Consider the following 22,924-nt stretch of genomic DNA (forward strand, 5'->3'; position numbering starts at 1 on the left):
TGCTCACAGCTTCCCACGGCTGGGTCAGCCAGAGCTGCTCCGGTTTTCAGAGCAGCGAGGACCAGCTTTGCCTTTCCTCGTCGGAAAAAGTGCTGCAAAAGTCTAGAGCAGGATTCCTATAGGCCTGTTCTAACCTAATAGGACAATTTCTGGAAAGCACCTTAGTGAAAAACACGTTTTGCTCCTGGGCACCTTACTTTTACAGCTGGGTTTAAATTGTCAGTCATCACCGCCTGTCATTTTACCGTCAGCTCCAGCAAGCCCCTCAGCAGAATCCCTCTAACCCCAGGTTCAAGCAAGCCTGATGCTAACAGGTCCTTTACTAATCTGGCATTTTTGAGCATTTAAGCAGTTTAGCTGTGCCAGCGTTCTTCATCCCAAGCTCTGCAGCAGGAAATCCGGACAACCCTCTGATACACCTGATCCCAATTCTTAGAAAAATACAACCACCGTCTGATTTTTCACAGAAAGTTTTGCTTTTTTAAATTGTACAGCTTACCATCAGCTGTACCTGGGGTACAAACTGACCTAGGACAGAAATGCAACCTAAGCCAAAGCCTGCTTGGCCAACAGAAGATTGCAGTTAGCTTCCATTCGATTTAGAGAAGGTTTGCAAGTACTGATAGCCCATGCGTGGAAAAACATCTACTCTCAATTATAATCCCTGTCATTAGAAAACTAAGGGCACCAGCAAACTAGCAACGATGCACAACTGCTCAGCGCTCCTCTGGTCTCTGTTGCACAACGTGCCTTCCTGTCCCACACACCCCCGGGGCCCTGGGGACACTTTGTCCTTCTGGGGTTGTCCAGGGTTGACCAACACTGCGGGACTGCAGCAAACCGCCGCTGCAGCCGCGTCTCGAGGAGGAGGAGATGCAGTGCTGTCAGCTATCCAGGCCTCGCCTCCCTCCTTGCAAGAGCAGCGGCTGCTTCTCGCATTGACAGGCTAGGAAACACATCTTTGTGATTCATCTCTCAGGTAGTAGCAAACACTGATCATCTACCTGGAGCAGAGCCAGACTTTTGATCAAAACTAATCCCTTTGATAGTGGGAAATATTTTTTTTTTCATTAGCAGGAAGTTTGCTACTAAAAATAAGAAGGTGGGGTGAGGAGAGAGGGTTTATTTTCCTACTAACTACTGAAAATTAAAAATGCTGCGGTGAATCTTTCACATATTCCTTCAGAGTCAGCAGGTCACACGTACAGTCCCTTGATTTTGTGTGAAGCGTTGGGCGGCTACGTCATAGCACATACGTACATGGATTACGTGGTGGATGAGGATGCTAAAAGGTTACATTAAATTTAACTTCAAGCTGAATTCTGCAGCTTCAGCTCCGAAACAAGACGCAACCATTGGCACAAACCACATCCCTTCAGGGTCTACAGCAGCACGGGATGCAGTTGGATACCTGAGAGCTTTCATTTGTAATTGTGAAAGTACGCTCGTCAGGCAGGAGGGCTGCGTTTCGTTCAGGGCATCCAGCCTTGCAGCATAGGGGAAAGGGAGGGCTGGTGAGCATCAGCTCGGCTGGGGCTGCCCGGAGGCGGAGGTCAGCCCTCCTGACTGGCTCTGGCTCAGCGTGCCCTGGACACAAGATGTGGAGAGGAACCTGCCCAAAGACTCTCCGAGCCTGGGTCCAAGCCACGGCAGGAGGCTCCCAAGGATGCGGCCAAAGCAAAGCCAGCCCAGTGCCAGCATCCCAGGAGCGAGGGCAAAGTCAGAGGTCCCACAACAGCACAGGGCATAACAACGAGAGAGGCATCAAGGAGCTCGGTCATAACGGAAATGTGTAAGAGGGCAACAGTCCTGAACAATCCCAGGAGACCTTAAATGAAGTTCAGAGGCAAGTCCTGGATGGTGGGGAAACCTCAAGGAAGGAAGCTGCATGCTGCTTTTGTCATTTTGCTTGGGCCCAGGCATCTTCTGTGTCTAGAGCTACAAAATACAGCCTTCAAAGCGAGGGACGCCCTTTGCAGTCTCTCTGTGACATTTCTCTTTGTTTTGAAGACAAATCCAGGGTGATGGGAGAGCAGTCTTTGGAGGACTGTACAGGCAGCCATTGGGGATGGTGTCCAGCTGTGGGTCTGGGTTCTGGGAAGGAGTAAGAGCGATGGCCAAGGAGCCTGCTGCTGCTGAAAGAAGGGACACTGGGGCACATTTCGGTGGAAGCTGAGCCGGCTGGCCCCTCGTTCTGGGCTGGGGAGGAGCACGCGTGCCTGCACGCCAGAGCAGCCTCTGTTCGTCATTGTCACCCAAAAGCACTGACAGTCATCACCAGGCTCCAGACGGTGGGTGTAGGATTTTGCTGTCTGCACCACCACTCCTGGTTTCCAGTTAGGCTTGAAGTATTTTCAAAAAGAGTTAGCAAGAGAGACTTTCGCATGCTTATCTCATTGCGCTTTATCTTGGTGGCTCATCTTCAGCTTCCAGTTGAAATCAGCCATCTATGTCTTCTTTTAAGGCCAAGCAAAGGTCAGGATGAACCAGGTGACATCAGTGCAGGTATACGGAGATTGCAGTGTTGTTATTTACCAGCTGGAGCTACTGAAGAGGAAATTAAGACCTTCACAAATTTGGTTCTTGTCAACTTCCTTCCTCTTTCCAAATAACTTGTAGTTTCAGAGCACCTCCACTGCAAAAAGTAGGAAAAGAAAAAAGCCTTAGTCAAAGCTCTAGTATCTCCCTGGTACACAAGCTGGCAGAGGTGCTCGGATTCACGGCAGCCGGTGCCCTGGGCCTCCCATCGGCCCCGCCATCGCTGCAGCATCCTCCTTCCCCAAGGGAGCTCTTGCTGCAGAGGCAAACCGCAGACTCCCCAGGGGAGGAAGCTCTGATGCCGTAAAGCCCAGGGAAGCAGAGCAGCTTACCCGCTTTTCCCCATCCAGATGCACCCTCTCTGCCAGCCTGGCAGCGACTGCTGCTCACAGCGCCGGAGCCTCGGAGCCGGGGCTGGCACGAGCAGTGCAGGGGCTGCAAAACCCCATCTGCTAAACAGGGCCAAGGGAACTGGAAATATCGCTGTGAAACAGCAACAGTGGCAGTACTTACCAGGCTCACAAGGTAACATGGGATCCACCCATATCAGAAGGCTCAGATAGATCCTGTGTGATCCTGTGTGATCCAACCCTGCAGCAAAGCACCGGAGAGCCCCGGATACGTGTATCGGGGCATGGGGAGCTGTGGGGGGCACGCACACCCATGGGGGGGGCAGCAGGTGCTCATAAATCCAAACCTGCTTCACTGCGCCCAGCTCTGCCCAGAGCATCCCCGTGCTGCCCCTGCCCCAGGTTTCCATACTCCGCTCCCACTGCAGCTGGCAGGGCTCGCAAGGAGCCGTGGCCGCCATCTCTCACATGTCCCAGATCAGTGCCTTATTCAAAGATTTTATATCCCGGCTCCTCTTTGAGTGTTTTTCCTAAGCATGATGCATAGCATCAGTCTTGTCTCCTCCAAACAAAGCTGGATTCCTTCACGCTGCTTTTTTCATCCTTACCTGACACCAGTGAGCAAATGGCACCGAGCATTCCCCCAGCTCACAGCTGCCCTCTCCTCTCTTCTTCAGCCTATTTATTTACAGCGCTTTCTGAACAAATCTGTCTAAAAATTTTGCTTTCAAACCTGAAGCAACAAAATATCACCCTGCATGGTTAAGTCTCTGTTCTCACCCAACGCCTACACTGACCCAGCTATTCCTTTTAGTATCAACAGCTTTACAGAAAACAGACCTCTGTTTTTATCCACCTAGACAGAAACTATGAAAGTGGTGACAGAAAGAAAGAGTCTGGTGTGCTGTGGTGAGAGAGATTTCTGCTGGAGGGGGAGGGACAAGCGGTGATGGAGGGGGGTGACCCCATGCCCACCCCTTCTCTCTCCCAAAGCTGGGAGTGGGGACAGGCAGGAGAGCCCCGGGAGCTGTGGCAGGGCCGCCCCGGGATACCTGCTCTCCGCTGCTGGCTTCAATGCCAGCGCCAAGATGGGGGGGCTGTGCAGCCCTGGGAGCAACCCCCTGCCCCAGGTGGGCAGCGCGGGCAGCTGGGTGGCCATCGGTGCCCACTCCGCTCTTCCCTCCCCGAACAGACAGAAAACACTTCAAGCCGCAAATCTTCCCACCGGAGTGTAGATTTGTGTCAGCAAGCACCATGATTTCCAGAACAGGCTCTCAGTAATAAAGGAAACCCAAACCTCAGCCCCCTGCCCTCAAGACAACCTCGAGGTTTTATTACTAGGATTACGTTTGTTTATAAAATCTGTTTTTCCAAAACGTTGAACCTGCACAAGCCTATCAGAGCTGACAGTGGCTGCGGGCTGAGCCCCTGGAAAAATCTGCCTTGTGCTTCACACCTCTCAGTGCTGTGCATGTTTGTACAGTCCGTGTTTCCGCTTCGGTAAGGTAAACAGCATGGTGCAAACAGACATGATTTACTGTTAGGGTTTTGGGTATTAGCTCACTGTTTTGGAACTTGACAGCTAAAGAAATGACTCCTCCCTGTTTGGCTTTTGCAAGCAGGATTGGAGTAGGTTGCCGAAGCTCCTCTTCTCGTCCGTCTCCAGCTCCCATCTTGAAGCACCTTTGTGGGAGTTGACTTTGCTCCCTCCTGCCCAGTTGCACGGCAGCATCCCGCAGCAGCACTTCTTGGAGCAGCTCGCGTACCTGCCAGGAACAGGACGATCGCTCCTGAGCCTCCCCAGCTCGACTGCCACACGTTCGGTGCCACCGCTGCTCACACCCTGGCGTTAAAACCCCTTCTTCAACAAAAGCAGCCAACGTGCCATCCTGCACCCTCCATCCACGAGGCACAGCCTTGCAGTTAAGGCAAAGATGGGACTTTGGTTTTGGGGTGCTGTGCCAGCCGCTCGGCACAGCACGCAGACCCCACAGCTCCAGCCTCTCCCGCCTCCCTTACACTCGCAGGGGCGAGGGGAGGCGACACCTCGACAGCCCAGCCCGGTTTACAGCCCCCAGCCGGTAACTGCAGCTCAGCATCGTTTACACCTTGTAAAACACAACACACAATTCCAGCCTGATTTCTTCCCCCACCCGTTGGACAGCGAGGGAGCACCCGGAGGCATTCGGGTCCAAGGCCCATCAGCCGCAGAGCCGGACATGGCACTGCCTAACCGGGACCAGGCTGCTCTGCCAGAAAACCCATCGTGGGGCTTGTTCTGCCCTGTCCTGCCTGCAAGCGGGTGGGGGCCATCGCGGCGGTCACAGCATAAAAATCTCGGGGACAGAGCACCAGAGGTGACACAGGATGCTCGGGGCGAGGGGTCCCACAGGGCTGGGGCCACCGGTGCACGCCATGTCCCACCAATTACACAGGCAAACTTGCACTAACCCTAGCTCTTCCAAACCTGCACAAGGACAGCACGACATCAGGTTTTGCAAATGTGTTAAAAGCACCATAAATAGATGCAGCCTGCCAGGCTGTTTCTAAGACAACTCGAACGTTTCCTCCTGACAGATACAACATCAAGCCATTTGCCAGAGACCAGCGTGTAGAAAGAGCTTGTTTAAGCACTTATAAGTGCAAAGGGACACATTTGCATCAGCCAGAGGCAGCTCAGCTCGAGACCCCGGCAGCTCCCACTTTCAGCCTCTCATGTTACGCTTCGTGCAAACACTGCGGCACGGTGGTAGTGTTTTGCTAACTTCTTGAAAAGACAAAAGCTTTTCAGTCAGTGCATCTCCAAACCACAACATGTGCCAACAGTTTACTGCGCTGCCGGCGTACCACCTGCAGAGCTGCCGTGGGGAAACTCTCCCTCTGAGCTGCCGCTGCTCCTGCTGGAATCCCTCCTGGCAGCACCCTACGCTGGGCTCAGCTAAACCCCACACGCAACAGGGAGGGGGTGTAAAAAAAAAAAAAAAAAAAAAGAAAAAGTAAATACTAAAACCAACCCAGTTTAGCAAGAAACGGCAAGCCCCTGGCAAACCTAGCTTTTCAAGATCACCAGGAGTTGAGGCACACGGAGAAACTCGGAGCTCCCAGGGCCAGAAGACTTGCAAGAAAGGAGTGGAGACACGTACTGCCCTGGGACTCGCAGCTGGATGAGGCCAAAGCTCCAGGTTCATTTTGGGGCTGATGCTGTCCCCTCCCCACCACCCGCACATCGGTTCCTGTCCCTGTGCCCCAGATCTGCCCTGAGTAAGCTGGAGGGAAACATTTTAATGGCAGCAGCAAGAGGTCGCGAGGCTGACTTCAGTGGACAGACATTTAAAGCAAAGGCATGAAGGAAAACATAATAGGACCTACAGAAAAGGACTGTCCATCTGGAGCAGCTCTCCTGCACCATGGACAGGGGCTGCACAGACGCACGGCCCCCCGGGCAGTCTGGCAGGGCAAGCAGGTCTTACCTGGGCCAATACAGGATCCTCCCAGGCCAAGAAATGCTCGAAGTGATGGCTTCGATGAGCTGCTCAGAACTGGGGAGATGCTGGGGAAGCCCCTGGGATCGGCCCCCCTCTGCTGCCAGCAGCGGGGGTCCCACACGAGCAGCCGGACACAGCCCCAGGGTCTGGTGCAGCACTCCAAACCCTTTGGCACGGGAGTGAGCTTTGGACCAGGTTCAGGCTGAATTTCACCCAAATGTAGATTGAAAATACCTCTGGGTGCTCCTGCAGGTGCGGAGAGGAAAGCCTATTGCATCCCATCCATCCCATTAAACCCAGCGTTAGGTGAGAGCCGGGGCTGAAGATGCAGTTTGAGCAAAGGAGCCCCCCATAACCGGGGGGGCATCAGGGCACCCCCTCCAGCTGACCCCAGCTGCTCCAAAACCTCCATCGCCTGCACCACAGCCCGGCTGCAGCTGACTCACATTACGGGGTGCACGTCCCACCCCACACTTCTGTATCCCCAAAAGGCCCAGAGGCACCTGGGGCACCGGCACCCTTTCCAGAAGGGGAGGAAAGGCTGGGAAGGTCCTGCTTCTACCCTCCCCACACTCCCAGCCCCAGCACTTACTGCCCCATCCCAGGACGTGCCAGGGCAGAACCGCCAGCCGCTTCGCCCCAGGGATCTTGTGCAGTTCCAAGGTACCCAGGCGCCGCAGGCGAAGCAAAAACCTGCAGCCAGGTCAGTGGAGAGGTTTTGGCAGCTCTGGCAGCAGCAGCGCAAGGCTCGTTCAGCCTGTGCTGTCAAAAAAATGCAGCTCCATCAGCAGGAGTGAAAAGAAAAGTAACCCAGCTCCAAGTGTGAAATAATGAAACAAATAATCAGATAAAGCCCTTTGTATCACACGCTCGGAGCCTTCCTGCTCTGTGGTTTGGCAAAGCTCATGGGCAGCGCTCCTGTACTCCCACTTGCCCAGCGCCCAGCTCAGGGGCTGCAAACTCGCCCGGGGGGATGCTCGGGGTCCCCAGCCTGAGCCCCCCAAGGAAAAGCCCTGCATGTGGAAAGCAGAAAAGTGATCGTTTGGAGTCAAATGGCCCAACGGGACCCATCGAGTCCCTCTGCAGCCCCTGCTGCTGTACCTGCGCACCCCTGTGCTGCCCACCCCAGCAGCCCCTCCGCTGCTTCTTCACCCCTGGGAGGAGGAGGAGGAAGGCACCTGGGGATCTCACCACTTCCTCCTCTCCCACAGATGCTGCAGCCCAGCGCAGGGACGAGCAGCAGCAGCAGCTCCCAGCAGCCATAAACCCCAGCGCAGCACCCGCTGCACACCCCAGGGCTGCCATCACGGAGGTGACAGCGGGGACCAGGCAGGGCTGGTGGCAGCCCCAGTCCCACAGGTGCCCCAGCACCCGCAGCCGGGCCGCGATGCCGGATGCGCAGTTCCCCCTGCCGGCACCCAGGCGCAGCACCCACATCTCACGTCCCATGTCCCACGTCCCCAAAGCCCCAGCCCGGGAGGATGCACACATGCCAGGGAGGGAATCCTATTTGCAGCAGCCAGGACAGACCCGGCCACAAGATCTCGAGTGACTGTCCCCAAGCAAAGGGATTCTGCAAGGACAGAAATGCTGCATCCCCAGAGAACAACTTGGGGGAGCTCAGCCTCCTTGCTGGAAAAAAGAGCAATTTCAAGACATCAGGAGAGCGGCCGCCCAGCCTGGAGCACCAGGGTGTTCCTTTGCAGCCACGCAAGCAAGGAGGAGAGACCAGGTGACGCCTTAAGTGTCTTTAATCCAAAGGACTGAAGAGCAGACTGGGAAGATTAGTATAAGCCAACAGACAAAAAAAAAAATAAAAGATAAAAACCGGTTTTTAAAACAAATTAAGTTTCCATACAGTGTCTAAAAGATCACCTAAAAACTAAACATTGCTTTAAAAAAATTTTTTTCCCATTCAAACACATTTAACACAGTGAAACATTGTGACAAATAATAATAATAATAATTCACGGACTAAAGACTTCAGAGCAGCCATCCTGCTCCTGGGAGCGGAGGATCGCTTCCAGTCCCTGGGGAGCCGGTGGCAGGAGCCACACAGGGGGGGCTGCACAACCCCCAGCCCCGGCCAGGGAGGGGGCAGTGCTACCATCCCAGCTCAAGCTACGGCCCCGCGCCATCACCACCCCCTCCCCATGCCCCCCCTTTTCCCCAGGGACCCCCAGAACAGCATCTTCCCTGGAGCTGAGGGCTGCGGGAGCGGGCGGAGGCGGCGGGAAGCATCTTTTCCCCACGTTCTCGCAGAGCGGGGGGATGCGGGGGGCACTGGCCTCCTGCTCGCACCGCAGCCCCCCCCCGTCCACCCCTGAGGTCAGAACTGGATTCCAGGCACAGGTACAGGCTGCAGCGGCCACGGCGAGGGGGGAGCCACGCGCAGCTCCGCGCCCACGGACACGACACACACCCCAACGCACAGACAGACAGCGACACAGACGGCGCCCGCGGGGAGCCCTGCGTGCCACCGGGTAGGGTCAAGGCTTCCAGGTCAGGGAGGGATTGGGGGTGGTTTTGGCTACCGTGCTTTAAAAGCAGCAGTTTTCCAGGCCAGCAAAGAAGCACGGTGGCCACAGGGACCCCCCGCGCCAGCCCTGCCATGCACAGTGGGATGGAGGAAAAGGCAGCTCTCCTTCCCCGTCCCCCTGACCTGCTCCCAAGCCCAAAGCCCATCTCTAGCCAGCATCCACGCAGGAAACACACTGTCTGGGTTTCAGTTCTACAGTAGCTTTTAAAAAATATTTATATGTCATATACCCTAAAAAGGTCACCACAGGAATTTCCATGTCTTTGGAAGGAAGGAAAAAAAAAAAATAAAAATCAAAACTGTTTCACAAAAGAAAAGAAATCCAATTATCAGCGGCGTTCACCTACAGGACAAAACCCCCGGCCGCAGCATGTGGATCTGATGGGGGGATCTTACCGCCTGCTCCAGCAAGGTCAGAAACACAGGTGAGTAGCTAAAAATAACTAGTCTGGTATAAATGTCTGAATTCCATGCGCTTGATATAACAGTCTGTCTCTTTTTGTCTTTTTTCTTAAAAAATATATATATATAGTTATTGCTTTCTCAAGGGCCGGTGGGCGCGGGGCACCCTCAGTGGGGGAGCGCGGCAGGCTCGGTGGGGTTTGCTTTCTTCCGCCTCTTCATCAGCAAAGGGTTCGAGGAATCTTCAATTTTCTTGATCTTGATTTGTTCGTAGTCCACTCGCATGGTGGCCAGCGCGCTCGTCATCTCCTCCTGCAGGCAGGCAGCACAGGCAGCACCGTCAGCAAAGCCCTGTGTGGGCACAGCCCGCAGCCCCCCCGGACCCCCAGGGCACCTGCCCCGCTTCAACCCCCAGCGGGAACAAAATTGCAGCAGAGGCTGAGGGTCCCACCGCCAATTTTTCCAGCCCCCTCCCAGATCTCCCCAGGAGCCAGCACACTTGCACCAAGCCCGAATTAGCCCAGTTTGCAGTGAGAAGGCAGAAGCAGACAGTCCCCAGATGGCACCCGGGGCCCAGAGCGTTTCAGATAGCAATGGAGAGAGGTTTTACCTTCACGTCCTCCCACAGATCCTTTTCCTCTTTCAGCACGCGGCTGGTGTGCAGCGGGGTCTGGGGCACCTGCATGGATTGCTGCCAAGAGAGCGGAGGAGCGTTGGCCGAGAGCTGCAGGCATCCCATCCCATCCCGCTGCTTCATCAACCCTGCACTCACCATGATCCAGGGGTGGTTCATGAACTCCGTTATCGTCATGCGCTGGGTCGGATCTGTCTTCAGCAGGTTGCGAATCAGCTGCTTAACTGGAAGGGTTTGTGCAGGACTGGGCATTAGCAGGTCCCAGGATGGCTCTCCCCATGCTCCGACCCAAGCCAGCAGCCCCAAAATGCCTGCACGTGCCTCCCGTCCCCTCCGTGCCACAGACCTCATCCTCGTCAGACCCTTCAGCAAAACCCTCTTGAGCAAAGAGGCGAAGCTGCTGCATCCCTGAGAGGTGACCCAGGACGTGCCCAGGCTCCCCCCAGCCTTTGCAGCACTGCTGGACGCAGGGCTGACCCCAAAGGGAGACCTCAGCCCAGGGACAAGCCAACACGGGGACCGCATTTACCTTCCTCCGACACTTCGGACCATTCAGGGTTGGGAAACTCGTACTGGCCCATTCGGATTCGCTTCTTCATGCCAGGCGAGATGGCTAGGCCGTGGTTGGAGTAGAAGGGGGGGTACCCGCACAGCCTGCACAGGGGAGGGAGCAGAGTCAATGCGTCACCCCAAAACCCTCCCCAGCAGCGCCTGCGGGGCACGGGGCAGTGCCAGGAGCAGAGCAGCTGGGAAAGGTTCAGCCCCACCAGCCAGCAGACAAGCTCGAAAGCTGCATCCCCACTTCTGACCCCGGCAGGACAGAGTGGGACTCGACAGACTTACAGAATGTACATGATGACGCCGAGGGACCACATGTCGCAGGACTTGTCGTACTTCTCTGGGCCCAGCACCTCCGGGGCTGGTAAAGAGAAAAACAAAGTCCTGAGTCAAAGTGGCAGGGCCAGGTGAGAAGGATCCAACCACCCCATGGAGCGGCCAAAGAGCTGCCTGCAGCTCCGTGCCGTCTCGGCAGCCCTGCGCAGAGCGGTGCAAGCGCTGCTGCACAGGCTTCAGCGTGGCCATGCAGGCAGCAGAGGCAGGAGCGCTGCAGGGTGGTGCCACCTCACAGCCTCGAGCACAGCACGAGGGAGGCTGCAGCATGGGTATGAACGTATCGGCTGCACACACCGACACTATGCTCAGAGCAGCCTGTCCTGCATGCACCAGTGAGCAGCAAACACAGCACCCACCTGCACCCAAAGCAGCCCCCAGCCCCAAGCATCCCAGACAGGAGTTGCACCCAACGGTGAGACTGAGGCCCCGGGCTGGATGCAGAGGTGACGGGCTGCGCATGGCACCGTCCAAACCTCCCCAGCTCTGCCCTCCAGCCCTGCAAACCTGCAAGCTCAGACCACCCACCCACTTACCCACGTAGTACGGCGTGTAGCACGGAGTGGCCAAGGAGTTGTGCGTGGTGGTTTCTTTAGCAAAGCCAAAGTCCGTGAGCTTTAGCACAGCGTTGGGCCTTTTGGAGGTGTACAAGAGGTTTTCCGGCTGTGAAAACACAGGGAAGAAGTAGTGAGCAGAAGAGCCAGTAGTGAGCTCCGAGTAGTGAGCTCGGCATTGCCACGGGCCAAGCGGGGCTTGGCACCGCCAGGCGAGCATGCAGCACAGTACCTTCACGTCCCGGTGTGCTATGTTGATCGAGTGTAGGTACTGGATGGCTTCCCCAATGCTCTTCATTATCTCTGAAGCCTCTGAAGCAGCAAAAAAAAAAAAAAAAAAAAAAACATCAGAAGCCTTTATAAGCAAGTTACAATGAGCACCACTCCCTGGGCTACTCTACAGACCAGGAGCCAAAGAGCACAGCTGAGGCCAAAGGGGTTCCCTCCACCTGAAGGCCCCCTTTCCAAGCAGGAGCCCCCCTGCCCAGCACCCACCCCCGGGTCAGAGCCTGCAGCAAACGGGAGAGAAACTCCCGGGAGGAGGGACGGAGCAGGCTCCAGCCGCTGATCCCAATACCCAACCACACAAGCCCCAAGGAGGGGCTTGCTCTGCGGTGGCTGGCACCGCTAGGGACCCCAGATCTGCAGGGAAACCAGCTGGGAAAGTTGTCCCCTGTGGGATGTGGGGGCAACAGGCTTGGGGTTTGGGTTGTGTGGACACTTTTCCTGGCCACAGGAGCAGAGGGGATGAGATTCAGGAGTTCTATGAGAACCACAGGACCTGGTCTCCATTTTTTGGAGGGGGGTGGGTGTTTCTGTAGGTCACTGAAGCTCCTGCCTGTGCTGGAGTGGGATGGACAAAGAGCAGGGGCAGCTGAGAAAACACCCCCTAACCCTGCTCTCAAGTGAGCGTGAAAAGCAGGGCCGCTTGCACCCACGTTCCTCATTCCCCAAGAGCAAAACCCTGCTGGAGATTCAGAAGAACGATTGAGGGAATGAGCTGGACCAGAGACACTCCTATGAACAGCAAGAAATGGTCCAAAGACAAAACCCCAGGTCCCCACAGGCTCCGTACCCCGTTCTGTGAAGGCCTGGTCTCCCCTGTCTTGAATTCGGCTGAAGAGCTCCCCGCCATCCAAGCTGGAAGAGAAGCAGGCGGTGTTAGGTGCTGCGGCGCCCGTCTCATGCCCTGGCGCAAGCAGTACCAAAACCTCTGATGCTCAGCCAGGAGCTGCACAAGCTCAGCAAGAAACGAACTCCATCCCAGCCCTTGCATCTGGGCACAGGGTGTCTCAGAGCCTCCTCCTTCCAGAAATGAGCAGGGCAGAGGCTTCGCACTAGCAGCGGAGATGCCGGGTGCAAGAGGACGTGGTCTCCCCACCAGCCCACAGAAACACATTTACAGTAAAGACAGCAAACGTGGCTCGAATGTGACGAGAGCGCTCCCGGCATGCCTGACCTTGTTTAGCTCACAAACCAACCACCTTACCAGTGTGCTAACCCCGTGCAGAAGTGCTGAGCAAAGTGCACGGGCACGGTGTCAGCAGCACGGACATGGGCTCATGATAGGATGGGGGAGGCAGAGACTGAACCCCACTGCAGCAGAGCAAGCTCTCACATAAGGCGTCAGAGAAGGACCACAGAAACCTTGGTGTGGTTCCCTCCCCAGCCAAAGGCTCCCCAGGTAGCCTAAGGAAAAACTCGGCTCCCAGAGAGATCAGGAGTGAGATCAGGGATAATTTTCCATGAGAACAGGGATAACGGTGCTTCCTGTCCCTGCCTTATCTAACTTGAGCAGAAATGGTTTCTGGCTTTCCCAGCGCAGATAACATCTCCTGCCAGCACCCTTGACATTTGCTGGACACCTGCAATACAGATAGCACGCAGCTGCCGGAGCTGACCGCTGCATGGAGCGCACAAGGAGACACACCGTGCTCACGCTGAAAGTCAAACGTTGCCTCTTGACAGGCGTTACACCCAGCACATCCCGCAGACAGCGGTGGAGCTCTCGCAGAGACACGCTGCAGGGAGCTGTCGTTGCCCCGGGGACTCAGTTCCTACCGTTCAGCTACTGCTTTCTTCCCACACAAGCAGATGCGCTGCACAAACCTTTCCTATCCCCGACTGCCCAGCGTTCTGGCACTATTCTCAGAAGCCTCTTCCCACACAAGAGCCACTCGGGTAACTGCCGTGCCGCCTGCGCCGGCGCTGCTCGCAGCACTCCTCGCACCCACTGCCCCCCCAGGCAACCTACTGGCTTGCCAGAGGAGAGGTTTTGGCAAGGAAGCTGCATCAAATCACAGCTGCGGTTGGGATGTGGTTTCAATACTTTCCCCTTCATTCCTCCTCCTCCCCAGGTTATATCAAACATCTACCCGAATCAGAGCCGCTCAACTGCTGCTGCAAGAGGCGCAACAGCGCTAACAGATGTGTCAGCTCAGTTTGGCTGCGTGCTGCCCAGCAGACCCCACCGCAGGCTGCTGGGGTGCCAGGAACCCGCTGACTACCCCGACTTTCAATGGCCAAAGCGAGTTTGGTTATGAAGTATCTGCAGTGAGAACCACAGGCCCGAAGCCTCCCAACAGCCGAGCGAGTTTTCAGAATGACTCAGAGCCAGCGCAGCTCCCGCCGTCCCTCCAACGCCAGCGATGCGGCACCTCTTCCAGGGCTTGCATCCCTATGGCTCACAGGCTGCCTCCCCCAGCACAGCATCTCCCTAGGGTCCCCAGCACCCCGGCAGGGGTGCAGAAAGGTGCTCACCCTGCTTTTGGCATCACCCCACTGCCCCGCAGGGCTGCAGGCGCTCCGGTGAGGAGAGCCCACCCGCAGCGGCGGCACCGGGGACTCACCACTCCATGACGATGAGCAGACACTTCCTCCCCTGGTAGAGGTTCTCGTAGACGTCCATGATGCGGACGATGTGCGCGCACTGCGATGCCCTCCAGTGCAGCTCTACTTCCCTGCGGGCCTTTGGGCAGTCCTGCAGCATCTGCGAGAGAAGCGAGACCCCGTCAGCCCTGAGCCCCCCGGGAGAGCTGGGCTGCTGCCATGGTGCCCACCCGGAGAAGGTGCAGGGGTGAAGGCCGAGCACGGGTGCTCTCTGCGGGCGGCATCGAGGCGAGCTCCGGTGCGCTCTGTGCAATGCCTCCATCCCCATCTAGTGGGAAGAGTGTGAAGCCACCCGTCCTCGTAAGCTTCTTACCCTCCCTTCCCAGGCTGGTAAAAGCTTAACCCAGCTGCCTGCCACCTCCCTGCCCTCTGAGATGCCTTGCCAGTGCCCAGCCAGCTTGTGCCACCAACCAACAAGAACTCCTACTGCATTTATGAACAAGCTTCTGCACACTGGTACCTATACCACTGCACCCTTGGGTGCCAAAAGGCATCCTCACTCTCCCCTGTGCGGCCCCTGGCAGCGCTGCCCACCCATCACCTCCCGTACATCAGCCTTCTGCTCCGTGGGACTGGCAGGACCCCCCTGCTCTGTGTCCTTACACAAGGGCCAAGCACAAAAGCACCCTCACCGTGGCTTCAGAGGCCACCAGCACCCAGCCACGCGTGGCTGGGGAGGGGACAAAGCACACAGCCAGATGTTCCCTAAATAGCAGCTTTTCTCACAAGCAGTAGCAGCTCTTTAACGAGGCCCTCGCCCTTCCCAGAGACAACTCACAGTTCCCAGGTGCAGGAAGGATTTGCCTGTCTGCCACAGACTATTAATTACCATGTTTGTCAGGATAAACAACCAGCCTTAATTATTATACTCCTAAATATAGAGCAACAAACGTGTCTATCTTGAGCACAGTTCATTTTCCTTCCTGTCTCCAGCAGCTCTCGGGGCCGGGCTCAGCAGAACCCCAGAGCAGGTCTGCACCTCGGTGCAGCATCGGGCAGGAGCACGTGGAAACATATCCCCACTCCCCCGTGCATCGGAAGGAAACAGCAGGTTTGGTCATTTTACCAAGACAGACCCAGAAATGTACTTCTTGCCCCTCTGCCCTCTCCCAGCTGAGCTCCTGGGGCTGCTCGGCAGAGGAGAGCACCTAGCCAGCAAGTAGAGGAGCATCAGCCCCTGGGACGCTTCGCTGGCCTGGCAGGACCAGAAACGGTGCCCAGTGCACGGCAAGGACCCCTCTGCTGCAGGGGGGCTTTCACATGAACAAGGGTTAATGCTTGCTGCAGCCCCAAGAGATGCACGCTGCCTTTAATAGAGGAAATGCTTGCTGACGGCGCTCGCGTGAGCCCTGGCAGAGTAACGGCAATTTGCATTCCTGCCTGCAACAGCGCCTGCCCTTTGCCACAGGGAAAGGGACAAATAGGACGCGCCCTTCGGCCACCCACCCGTAACCCTGATACTCGGGTGTCTGGTCACACCTCTCCCACCTCCTCGGCTCTCCTGCTTCCCGAGGCGCAGGAAACCCGCCCCGGTGGACGGGGAGCGGGGTGGCTTCTGCCATCAAACCATCTGGAAGCTCAGTGAAGACCGAAGTGGCCAAGCTGCCCTTTGCACAACCGTTTGACATCATTTGCACCAACAGCCTCAAGGCGAAAGGAAGACAGGGCAGGAGGCTGGACAGCCCCTCCTTGCTCCTCTGTTGCTTAATTACCCTAAAAACCGGATCCTGCCGAAGCCGTAAGCAAGTGCAGCACCAGCCCCCCAGCAGCCGCACATCCAGGGAAAGGGCCTGGAGAAAAGCTGGGTTACTTGCAGCTCTGCTCCGAAGAGCCTGGCACGGGGAGCCAGGAAGCCGAAGGGAAAAAGAACAATTTGTAATTACACGCCAGGAAAATTGAACAGCAGGAAGCAGACTGTTAACATCATTCTGCACAAGACAAACAGGAGATGTACAGAAATATATATCCAATTTTTAGAGGTCACTCAGAGCGCTTTTAAAGGAGCTTAATTGTATTTCTAATGAACTAGAAGGCAGCAGCCTCCATTACCTGTACCAGCACAGCCCTGACGTTTGCTTTTGTACTCGGGCACCTGCGGGCGAGCAAACAGCTGCCCTGGCGCTCTCAAAACGCCCTGGCTGCAATTCAGCCGCACCACCAGCCGGCCTCCCTCCACTCCCCTGCCAGCTGCGGGATGCAGAGGTGATGGAGAGGCTGCTCGCCCGGCTGAGAGAGCAGCAGATTAAGCCTCGTTAGAAGGATGATTTGGTCTATTTAGGAAATGTTCCCAGTGGCAGGTGACAGCGGCATGATGGGGAGTGAAGGCCAGATGCAATGAGGCTGTGTGGGGAAGGCCATTACCGCTGCAGGGGGATGCAGGAGGGACACGGCGACACCTAAACCATGGCAGAAGCAAACCACAGGCCCAGCATCACCCACTGCACCCACACAACCTCTGTCCTGCTTTGGCACAAAGCACCGGCTCCCTGCACCCCACGCAGCTGCGGACGTGCCGAGCGTGGTGCAGGGGTGGGAAAGCACCGTTTGCTCCTGGAGCAGGCAGGGGCAAGGGCAGCGCTTCCACCGGTTTCTCCTCTTCAGGCAGCAGCCGACAGCTCCCGCAGCCAATGACTTTCCCTCCCGCTCCCTCCTCCGCTCCTCGGCCACAGCCAGCAGTGAAACCACCGGTGGGTGACATCCTGGTGTGACAGGCGTTGCTCCGGTCACGGGAACTCCATCAAATGTATTTGGGTGTGTGTGGTAACACTGCCCAGGTCCCTAATTTAGCTCTGGTATCCAGGGCAGAAAGATTTATATTTCTTGGCTTGCAACGAAGAGGCTGGAATGGGAAAAGCACCTCGTGTTTCCCTGAGGTTCAGCAAGGGTGAGCTGCCTCCATCCCACCCCAGCTGAGGGTACCAGCCTGGGGACACTGTGCCCTGCCACTGGCTTCAGAGCAGCTTCAGAAGCAGGCGATTTTGCAACCACAGTAATCCAGAGCACAACCCAGAGCTAACCCTTGGCAGAGGGGAGATGGCAGCAGACAGACAATCCACTGGAAACCCCCAACAGCCCACAGCTGCTCTCAGTTAAGCTTTTCCATCTCTTATCTCCTGTTCCCCTTCCAACGGAAAGCTCCTTAGAGATCAAACTCTGCATGATTTCAGATGGGAAGCGTTGCAATACCTGCTCAGCTCTCACCGGAGCAGAGGGCTCCAGCACCGGGGCGGCAGCCAAGCCCAGCAGCCCGGGCACCGCAGCGGGCAGTAACCGGATCCCCGCGTTACACAAGCGTCCCCAGGACAAGGGGCAAGGGCAGCGCCGCGGAGGGGGCTCAGCCACCGCCTCTGAGCCAAACAAGGTTTCACTCACAGAGGAGCTGCGTGTGTTTCCCTTTACAGGTTGGGTGCTTTAGACGTTAGCTTTGCAGCTGGCATGGATCTCCGAACCTCCTCTCATCACGAAAGCACATCTCCATGTCCAGGTGTCCCTTTGACACTGTGTGGGACAGGGGACAGCTGGGAGAGCTGTGCCACCCCAGAGCCCTGCACCGTCCCGTCTCCGCTTCCCACTGGGGCACCTGCCCGCAGGAAAGGAGGGAGAGCAGGGAAAGGGCCACTCCGCCCTCATCGCAGTTAGGGAGGAAATTCAGCTTTCAGTCGCATTTCAGCTCTCCTCGCAGCAGCTTGACACCTCCGAGACTTCGGCAGACGGCGCTTGCTGCCGTCCTGTGCCTTGGCTCAGCCCAGCTCCCCCAGGAGCCATTACATGCTGCAAGAGAAATTAGTTATGTGCAAAGCTAAACACACTCATTAGCTTCACTAAAGCTCTCAAGCTGAGGGCTCCGAAGCCAGCCCCGGCAGCGGTCGGCACAGCCCGGCCCCTGCCCCTATGTGCTTGGGACCCCCCCTGGCAGCAAAGGCTCCTCCCGGGCTCCCACAGCAGCTCCAGGTTTTTCATCACCTTTGAAAGACAAACCTTGGAAGCAGCTCCAGAAAACAAAACAGCTCATCAGGGTGTCTGCAGGGGGACGGCACCCACCCAGCAAACCCAAACCTGGGCAAGCCACCTCCACGGTGCGAGAAACGGGGCTGCAAACCGAGCGGGCTCCAGCCAGCCCTGCCGCTCCCCACGGTCATCTAAAATGAGATTCAAATGAAAGGGCTGGGGGATCTGTCCTGTTCGCTCAGCACCATGTTGAGCTGAATTTCCCCCCCATCATCTCACACCAAGCGCAGCGAAGGTGGGTGGGTGTGCGGAAGGAAGGAAGACGCCAGAGAAAACAAGGGGCCGCCCACGCTCACGTTCCCTCACCCGCACGTGTCCTCAGGCACCACTGATTCACTGATTCAGTCTCACCGCCTCCTCCTGGGATGATGGGCCATGAATCACGGGTTCGCCCAAGCAGCTCCCTACTCCACCAGCACGGCAGGAGGTCCCAAATGACACCCATGGGTACCAGCGCAGCCCCTTGGCGAGCCACGAGAACACGCTGCGCTTGCTCGGCTTGGCAAGACGGCCCTGTCCAAGAGCTTGCAAGGGAAAACTCACCTCCCACAGGCAATTTCCATGAAAACTGAGGATCAGGCACATGCCGACACGCCAAGCTGTTCATTTTCCAAGGCTGCCCCTCTTTGCTCTGGGTCCATGCTCACCCCAGGCACTCCAGCTGCTCTTGCAGGCAGGGTATTTTTATTTCCGTGTGTATTTTGATCCCACCCGATTCACCTCGGCTCCCAGCAGAGCAGCACACACCGCATGCCTTGCCTGTGCAGCAAACGCCCCTCCGACGGCCTCCTGCAACAGGACCCGCAGGAGCGTGCCCACGCCCCACGCCCCCCCCGAGGAGCTCCCCTTGGGACCTGTTTGCACCACAGGGGTTAAAATAAACTGTTCTTCAATTGCAATAAAAATAAACCTACAGTAAAGAAAGGCAGGCTGTCACCCTCCCGAGTTATCAGCAGGGAAGCAGAGCAGAGGTTTCCCTGCCTGGACTGCCCGCACAGGCTCCAAGCTCCCCTGACCGGGCTAGCACACGGCAAGGAGCACTTTTTCCTAATAAAGCAAAAGAGTTTCTCTTCAAAGGATTTGCCTCTTCTAATCTTTCCACGTGAACTGGTTGCCAACTGGCGTCAGCTGCTTAGCACATTTGTAGAGCCGGTGCTGGATGCTTTGCACATGCTGTTCCCACCTTGCAGCACCGGGAAGGCAAACCCCCATCGCCCCCCGCATCCACCCGACCAGGCACAACGCTGGGGGACCTGGATTCAGCTGATCATCTCCTGTGGGTCTTTTTTCTGCCTTTAACGCCAGCACATTTGGGGAGCCCACAAGTAAATCGCCCCACAGTCCTGAAGCTGCTCCAGCCTCTGCTGGAAGCAGCAGAAGGGCACGGAAGCAGCAAAGCTTTGTTCCACTTTCACTGTTTATGAACTACAGAAGAGAAAGAAAATCATGAGTCCCAAAGCCCGTAAGAGGAATTATGTTACCAAACGCAGGGAAATTCATGGTTCAATCACAAGGCAGTAACAATGAAACGCAGCTCCCCCCTATCATCGTGGCTCTTATACAAACCTTTACATTAACCCATCCCCACTGCTTACATCCACTACGACCAGCAGTGCTCAGAGGCAATAGGCCTTTCCTCAACTGGGGATCATTTCTGTTCTGCCCACGCACACGGAGCCACAGACAGTCCCTGCCTGAAGAGCTTTAAGCCCCGATAGACCAGCCAAAAGCCTCATCCTCACGTTCACTTTACCCAGGGAAAGCCAGAGAGAAGAGGTGACGTGTCCGGAGGAGAAGCCGCGCATGGGTCCCACAGCGTCCTGCCCCCAGCGTGCCTCAGCCTGCCACGCCGGGGCGGCTATTTAGAAGGGTGGCTGCTGCTCTCCGATGGAGATGGCTTCATCAGAGCCTCACGGTTTGCAAGGCAGGACAGTACCAGCCACCAGCTACCTGCCTTCCAAGGGGATGGTGGCTGGTGCCATCAGTGCCTGGGCAGATGCCGAGGCTTTGACCCTTCGGGCAGGACGCGAGCATGGCCAGCTCCATGCATTAGTGGCTTCATCCCTCACTGCCATGAACAAAAGGTCATCCTCCACATTCATGTGCCTCAGGGAAGATGGAGAGGTCGGAAAAAGCGTCCCAGCAAGAGAGAATTATTCAGATTAGACAAAGCTACAAACGGGGAGCAAGCCTAGAGACGCAATTCAGGCCAAGCAAACACAAACTGACACACGCTTGAGCTGCTCGGCCGCATTCTCCGAGTCTGAATTATCGGGGCGCTTGGAGGAAGACCTGGAGCCATCGTGGCGAGTGCAGGGAAAGCCTTCCCACCCCGCAGCCGGAGACAAGCAATAAGCCAGGCATGAAGAGGCTGCGTGCGCGACGGGCGAGCTAAAAACCCCTCCAGAAGGAGCCAGCGTGCTCGCAGAGGCAGATGTCAGAGCGGGCGGCCTCGTCCCTGCTCCTGCAGATGATTTTGTAACAGGGTGGAGGATGGAAACGGGGAGAGGGAAGAGGCAGCTATTGCACTACGCTTTCACAAGGAGACCCGCCGCACCGGGGCCCCGCTCGCCCGCAATGGTTGCGCAACCCTCCGGACCCCGTGTGCTGCCAGCTCCCCTGCCCGCAGCTCCCACGGGGGGTCCGTGCCCATGGCGGGGGGATGCTCGGGACCCCCCGACCCACAGCCCCCTCCTCTCCAGGGCATCTGCTGAGCATTTCCTCACCCCACGACAGATGCAGCAGCTATTCAGCCTTTTCAGGCTGCAACAAAAGCCTCTCCAGGCACACAAAGGCAAAGAGCAGAAGAGAGGCCTGGGCTTAAATAAGAGCCACCTGCCAGGGGCCTGTGCCCCCCCTGCAACCCGGGCGCTGCCCCCCAGCCAGCCCCGCTCTGCAGAGCCCATTTCCCAGCAGCAAAAAAATTCTTGGCACATCGATTTCAAGGAGATGAAGCTCTGAAGTGGGTGTCCAGGAGCAGTGCCCTGGATGCTGAGGGAAGGGCCACCGGCACAGTGGGGACACCAGGGACGAAGGTGTAGAGAGGGGACGGGGAGGTGGCGGGCAGGAGGGGGCTGCAAAACTCATGCGAAAAGTCAAAGCAGGTAAATGGCAACAAGGCGGCAGCACGAAGCACCCCCGCTGACTCACGGCACCAGCAGCAGGCTGGAGCTGGTGTTTAACGAACATAAATAAATCATTTCGGCTTCACATATCTGAGAAAAACAAAATTAGGGGCCCATTTGGTCCCAGGTTTTTGTTTCGGGATCATCCTCTTCTCCCCATACATCAGAAGCAGCACCAGGTTTCGGTGACTCACCCGATGCTCGTCTCTCCAGGAGGCACCGGGGCTGGCGTTAGGAGCCAAGATCTCAGCCCAGGCATTAGCCATGGTTAGCAAGGCCCCCATGTCCTGCCATGCAGGGGGATGTCCCAGGAGGTCCCAAGGAGCAGATCTGGCTGGAGTGATGGAGCCACCATCCTGGCCAGGACCTCCCCGTGAATCCAACGGGGATGAAGGGCGTCACGATGGCCAAAATACCCCAACCCAGCCCATCCCTTCCTACGGGCATCCGAGATGTCACTTCCCACCAGGAGCCACCACAACGCCAGGCTGGGAGGTCTGAGCGAGGAAGGGAGGCAGCTGCTCCGGGGCGGGGGGATGCTCAGGGACCCCTCTCCGCAAACCAAACCACTGCATCCCCCCACGCCTCCGCTTCATCCCCTGCCAAGGACACGCTGCAGCTGCCGCGGCCTTTTATCCGCACAACACAAAGCGAAAGGAAAACACGAAGCCATGGGAGGGGCGGATATCTTGACGTGAGACATGGCTGCGGCCAGCGGATCTGCTCCACGCACGGCCCCTTTACTGCCGCCTCCTTGCAAAGCGTCAGGGCCGGGGTCAGCTCCTCCTTCCAACCCCTCCCCAAGCCCCATTCCTCGCCAGATTTCCTACCGGCGCTGCTGAGCTCATGAACGGAAAAGCGCACATATGTGCTTTTATGATAGGAAGTGGTTGATAGTCACAGGCAGGATTAATACAGAAGTAAACACTAATGTAAACCATTAACTTAGCGCTGGCCTATGTCCTTTGCACTTCCCTCCCACAGGCACAGCTTGAAAAAAGCCCTTATCGCCACGCCAGCACCCTCGCTCCCCCGGCACGGCACGGTGCCGCCTCCGCCAGCCCTCTGCACCATGGCCGGGGGCCTTCCCTCACACATCGGACAGACGGACCGGCTCAGTCTCTGCCATGCAGCCCACAGACAGCACCAGGCACTCAAAGCATCTTTTTGGGTCCCTTGCTCCATCAGCCTCACAGCAATCCTGGTGACAACCCTACCCGATCCCACCATTACCTCCAACCCCAGGGACAGCTTTCGGGGGATCACTCACACCTACATCCCAGAACTGCTTGCTTTTAAGCTGGAAGTGATTTAGGGGAGAGGCTCAGACCACCCAGACCCACGCCTGCAAGCAGAGGAGCCATGAAGCCCTGCCAGAAGCCCCACAAACACCCACTGCTTCCCAACAGCCCAGCCTCACGCTCCTGGGCTCACGCTTGCCCAAAAATGAAGTTTCTCAGGGCTCGGCCCAGGGGCAGGACCCCTGCGGGACAGACAGGCAGCTGCCAC

The 22,924-nt window shown here is 56.9% G+C and overlaps 1 protein-coding gene across 2 annotated transcripts in view; it reads right to left on the reverse strand.

The window, feature by feature from the left end:
• Positions 1–8,106: 8,106 nt before the first annotated feature.
• The window catches only part of MAPKAPK2 (MAPK activated protein kinase 2), a 33,895-nt gene continuing 19,077 nt past the window's right edge, over positions 8,107–22,924 (reverse strand). For both annotated transcript variants that reach the window (XM_087762279.1, XM_087762278.1), the window contains exons 2-10: positions 14,243–14,382; positions 12,469–12,533; positions 11,626–11,705; positions 11,376–11,502; positions 10,792–10,867; positions 10,478–10,602; positions 10,087–10,172; positions 9,925–10,005; positions 8,107–9,626 (exon numbers count right to left, since the gene is read on the reverse strand). In XM_087762279.1, the coding sequence (XP_087618405.1) occupies positions 9,483–9,626; positions 9,925–10,005; positions 10,087–10,172; positions 10,478–10,602; positions 10,792–10,867; positions 11,376–11,502; positions 11,626–11,705; positions 12,469–12,533; positions 14,243–14,382 (924 nt within the window). In that variant the 3' untranslated portion in view covers positions 8,107–9,482. The remainder of the gene's footprint in view (positions 9,627–9,924; positions 10,006–10,086; positions 10,173–10,477; positions 10,603–10,791; positions 10,868–11,375; positions 11,503–11,625; positions 11,706–12,468; positions 12,534–14,242; positions 14,383–22,924) is intronic.

Source organism: Nipponia nippon, unplaced genomic scaffold (genome assembly GCF_047370975.1).
Source record: "Nipponia nippon isolate SJK-2023a ecotype South Korea unplaced genomic scaffold, ASM4737097v1 scaffold_25, whole genome shotgun sequence".
Classification (NCBI taxonomy): Eukaryota; Metazoa; Chordata; class Aves; order Pelecaniformes; family Threskiornithidae; genus Nipponia; species Nipponia nippon.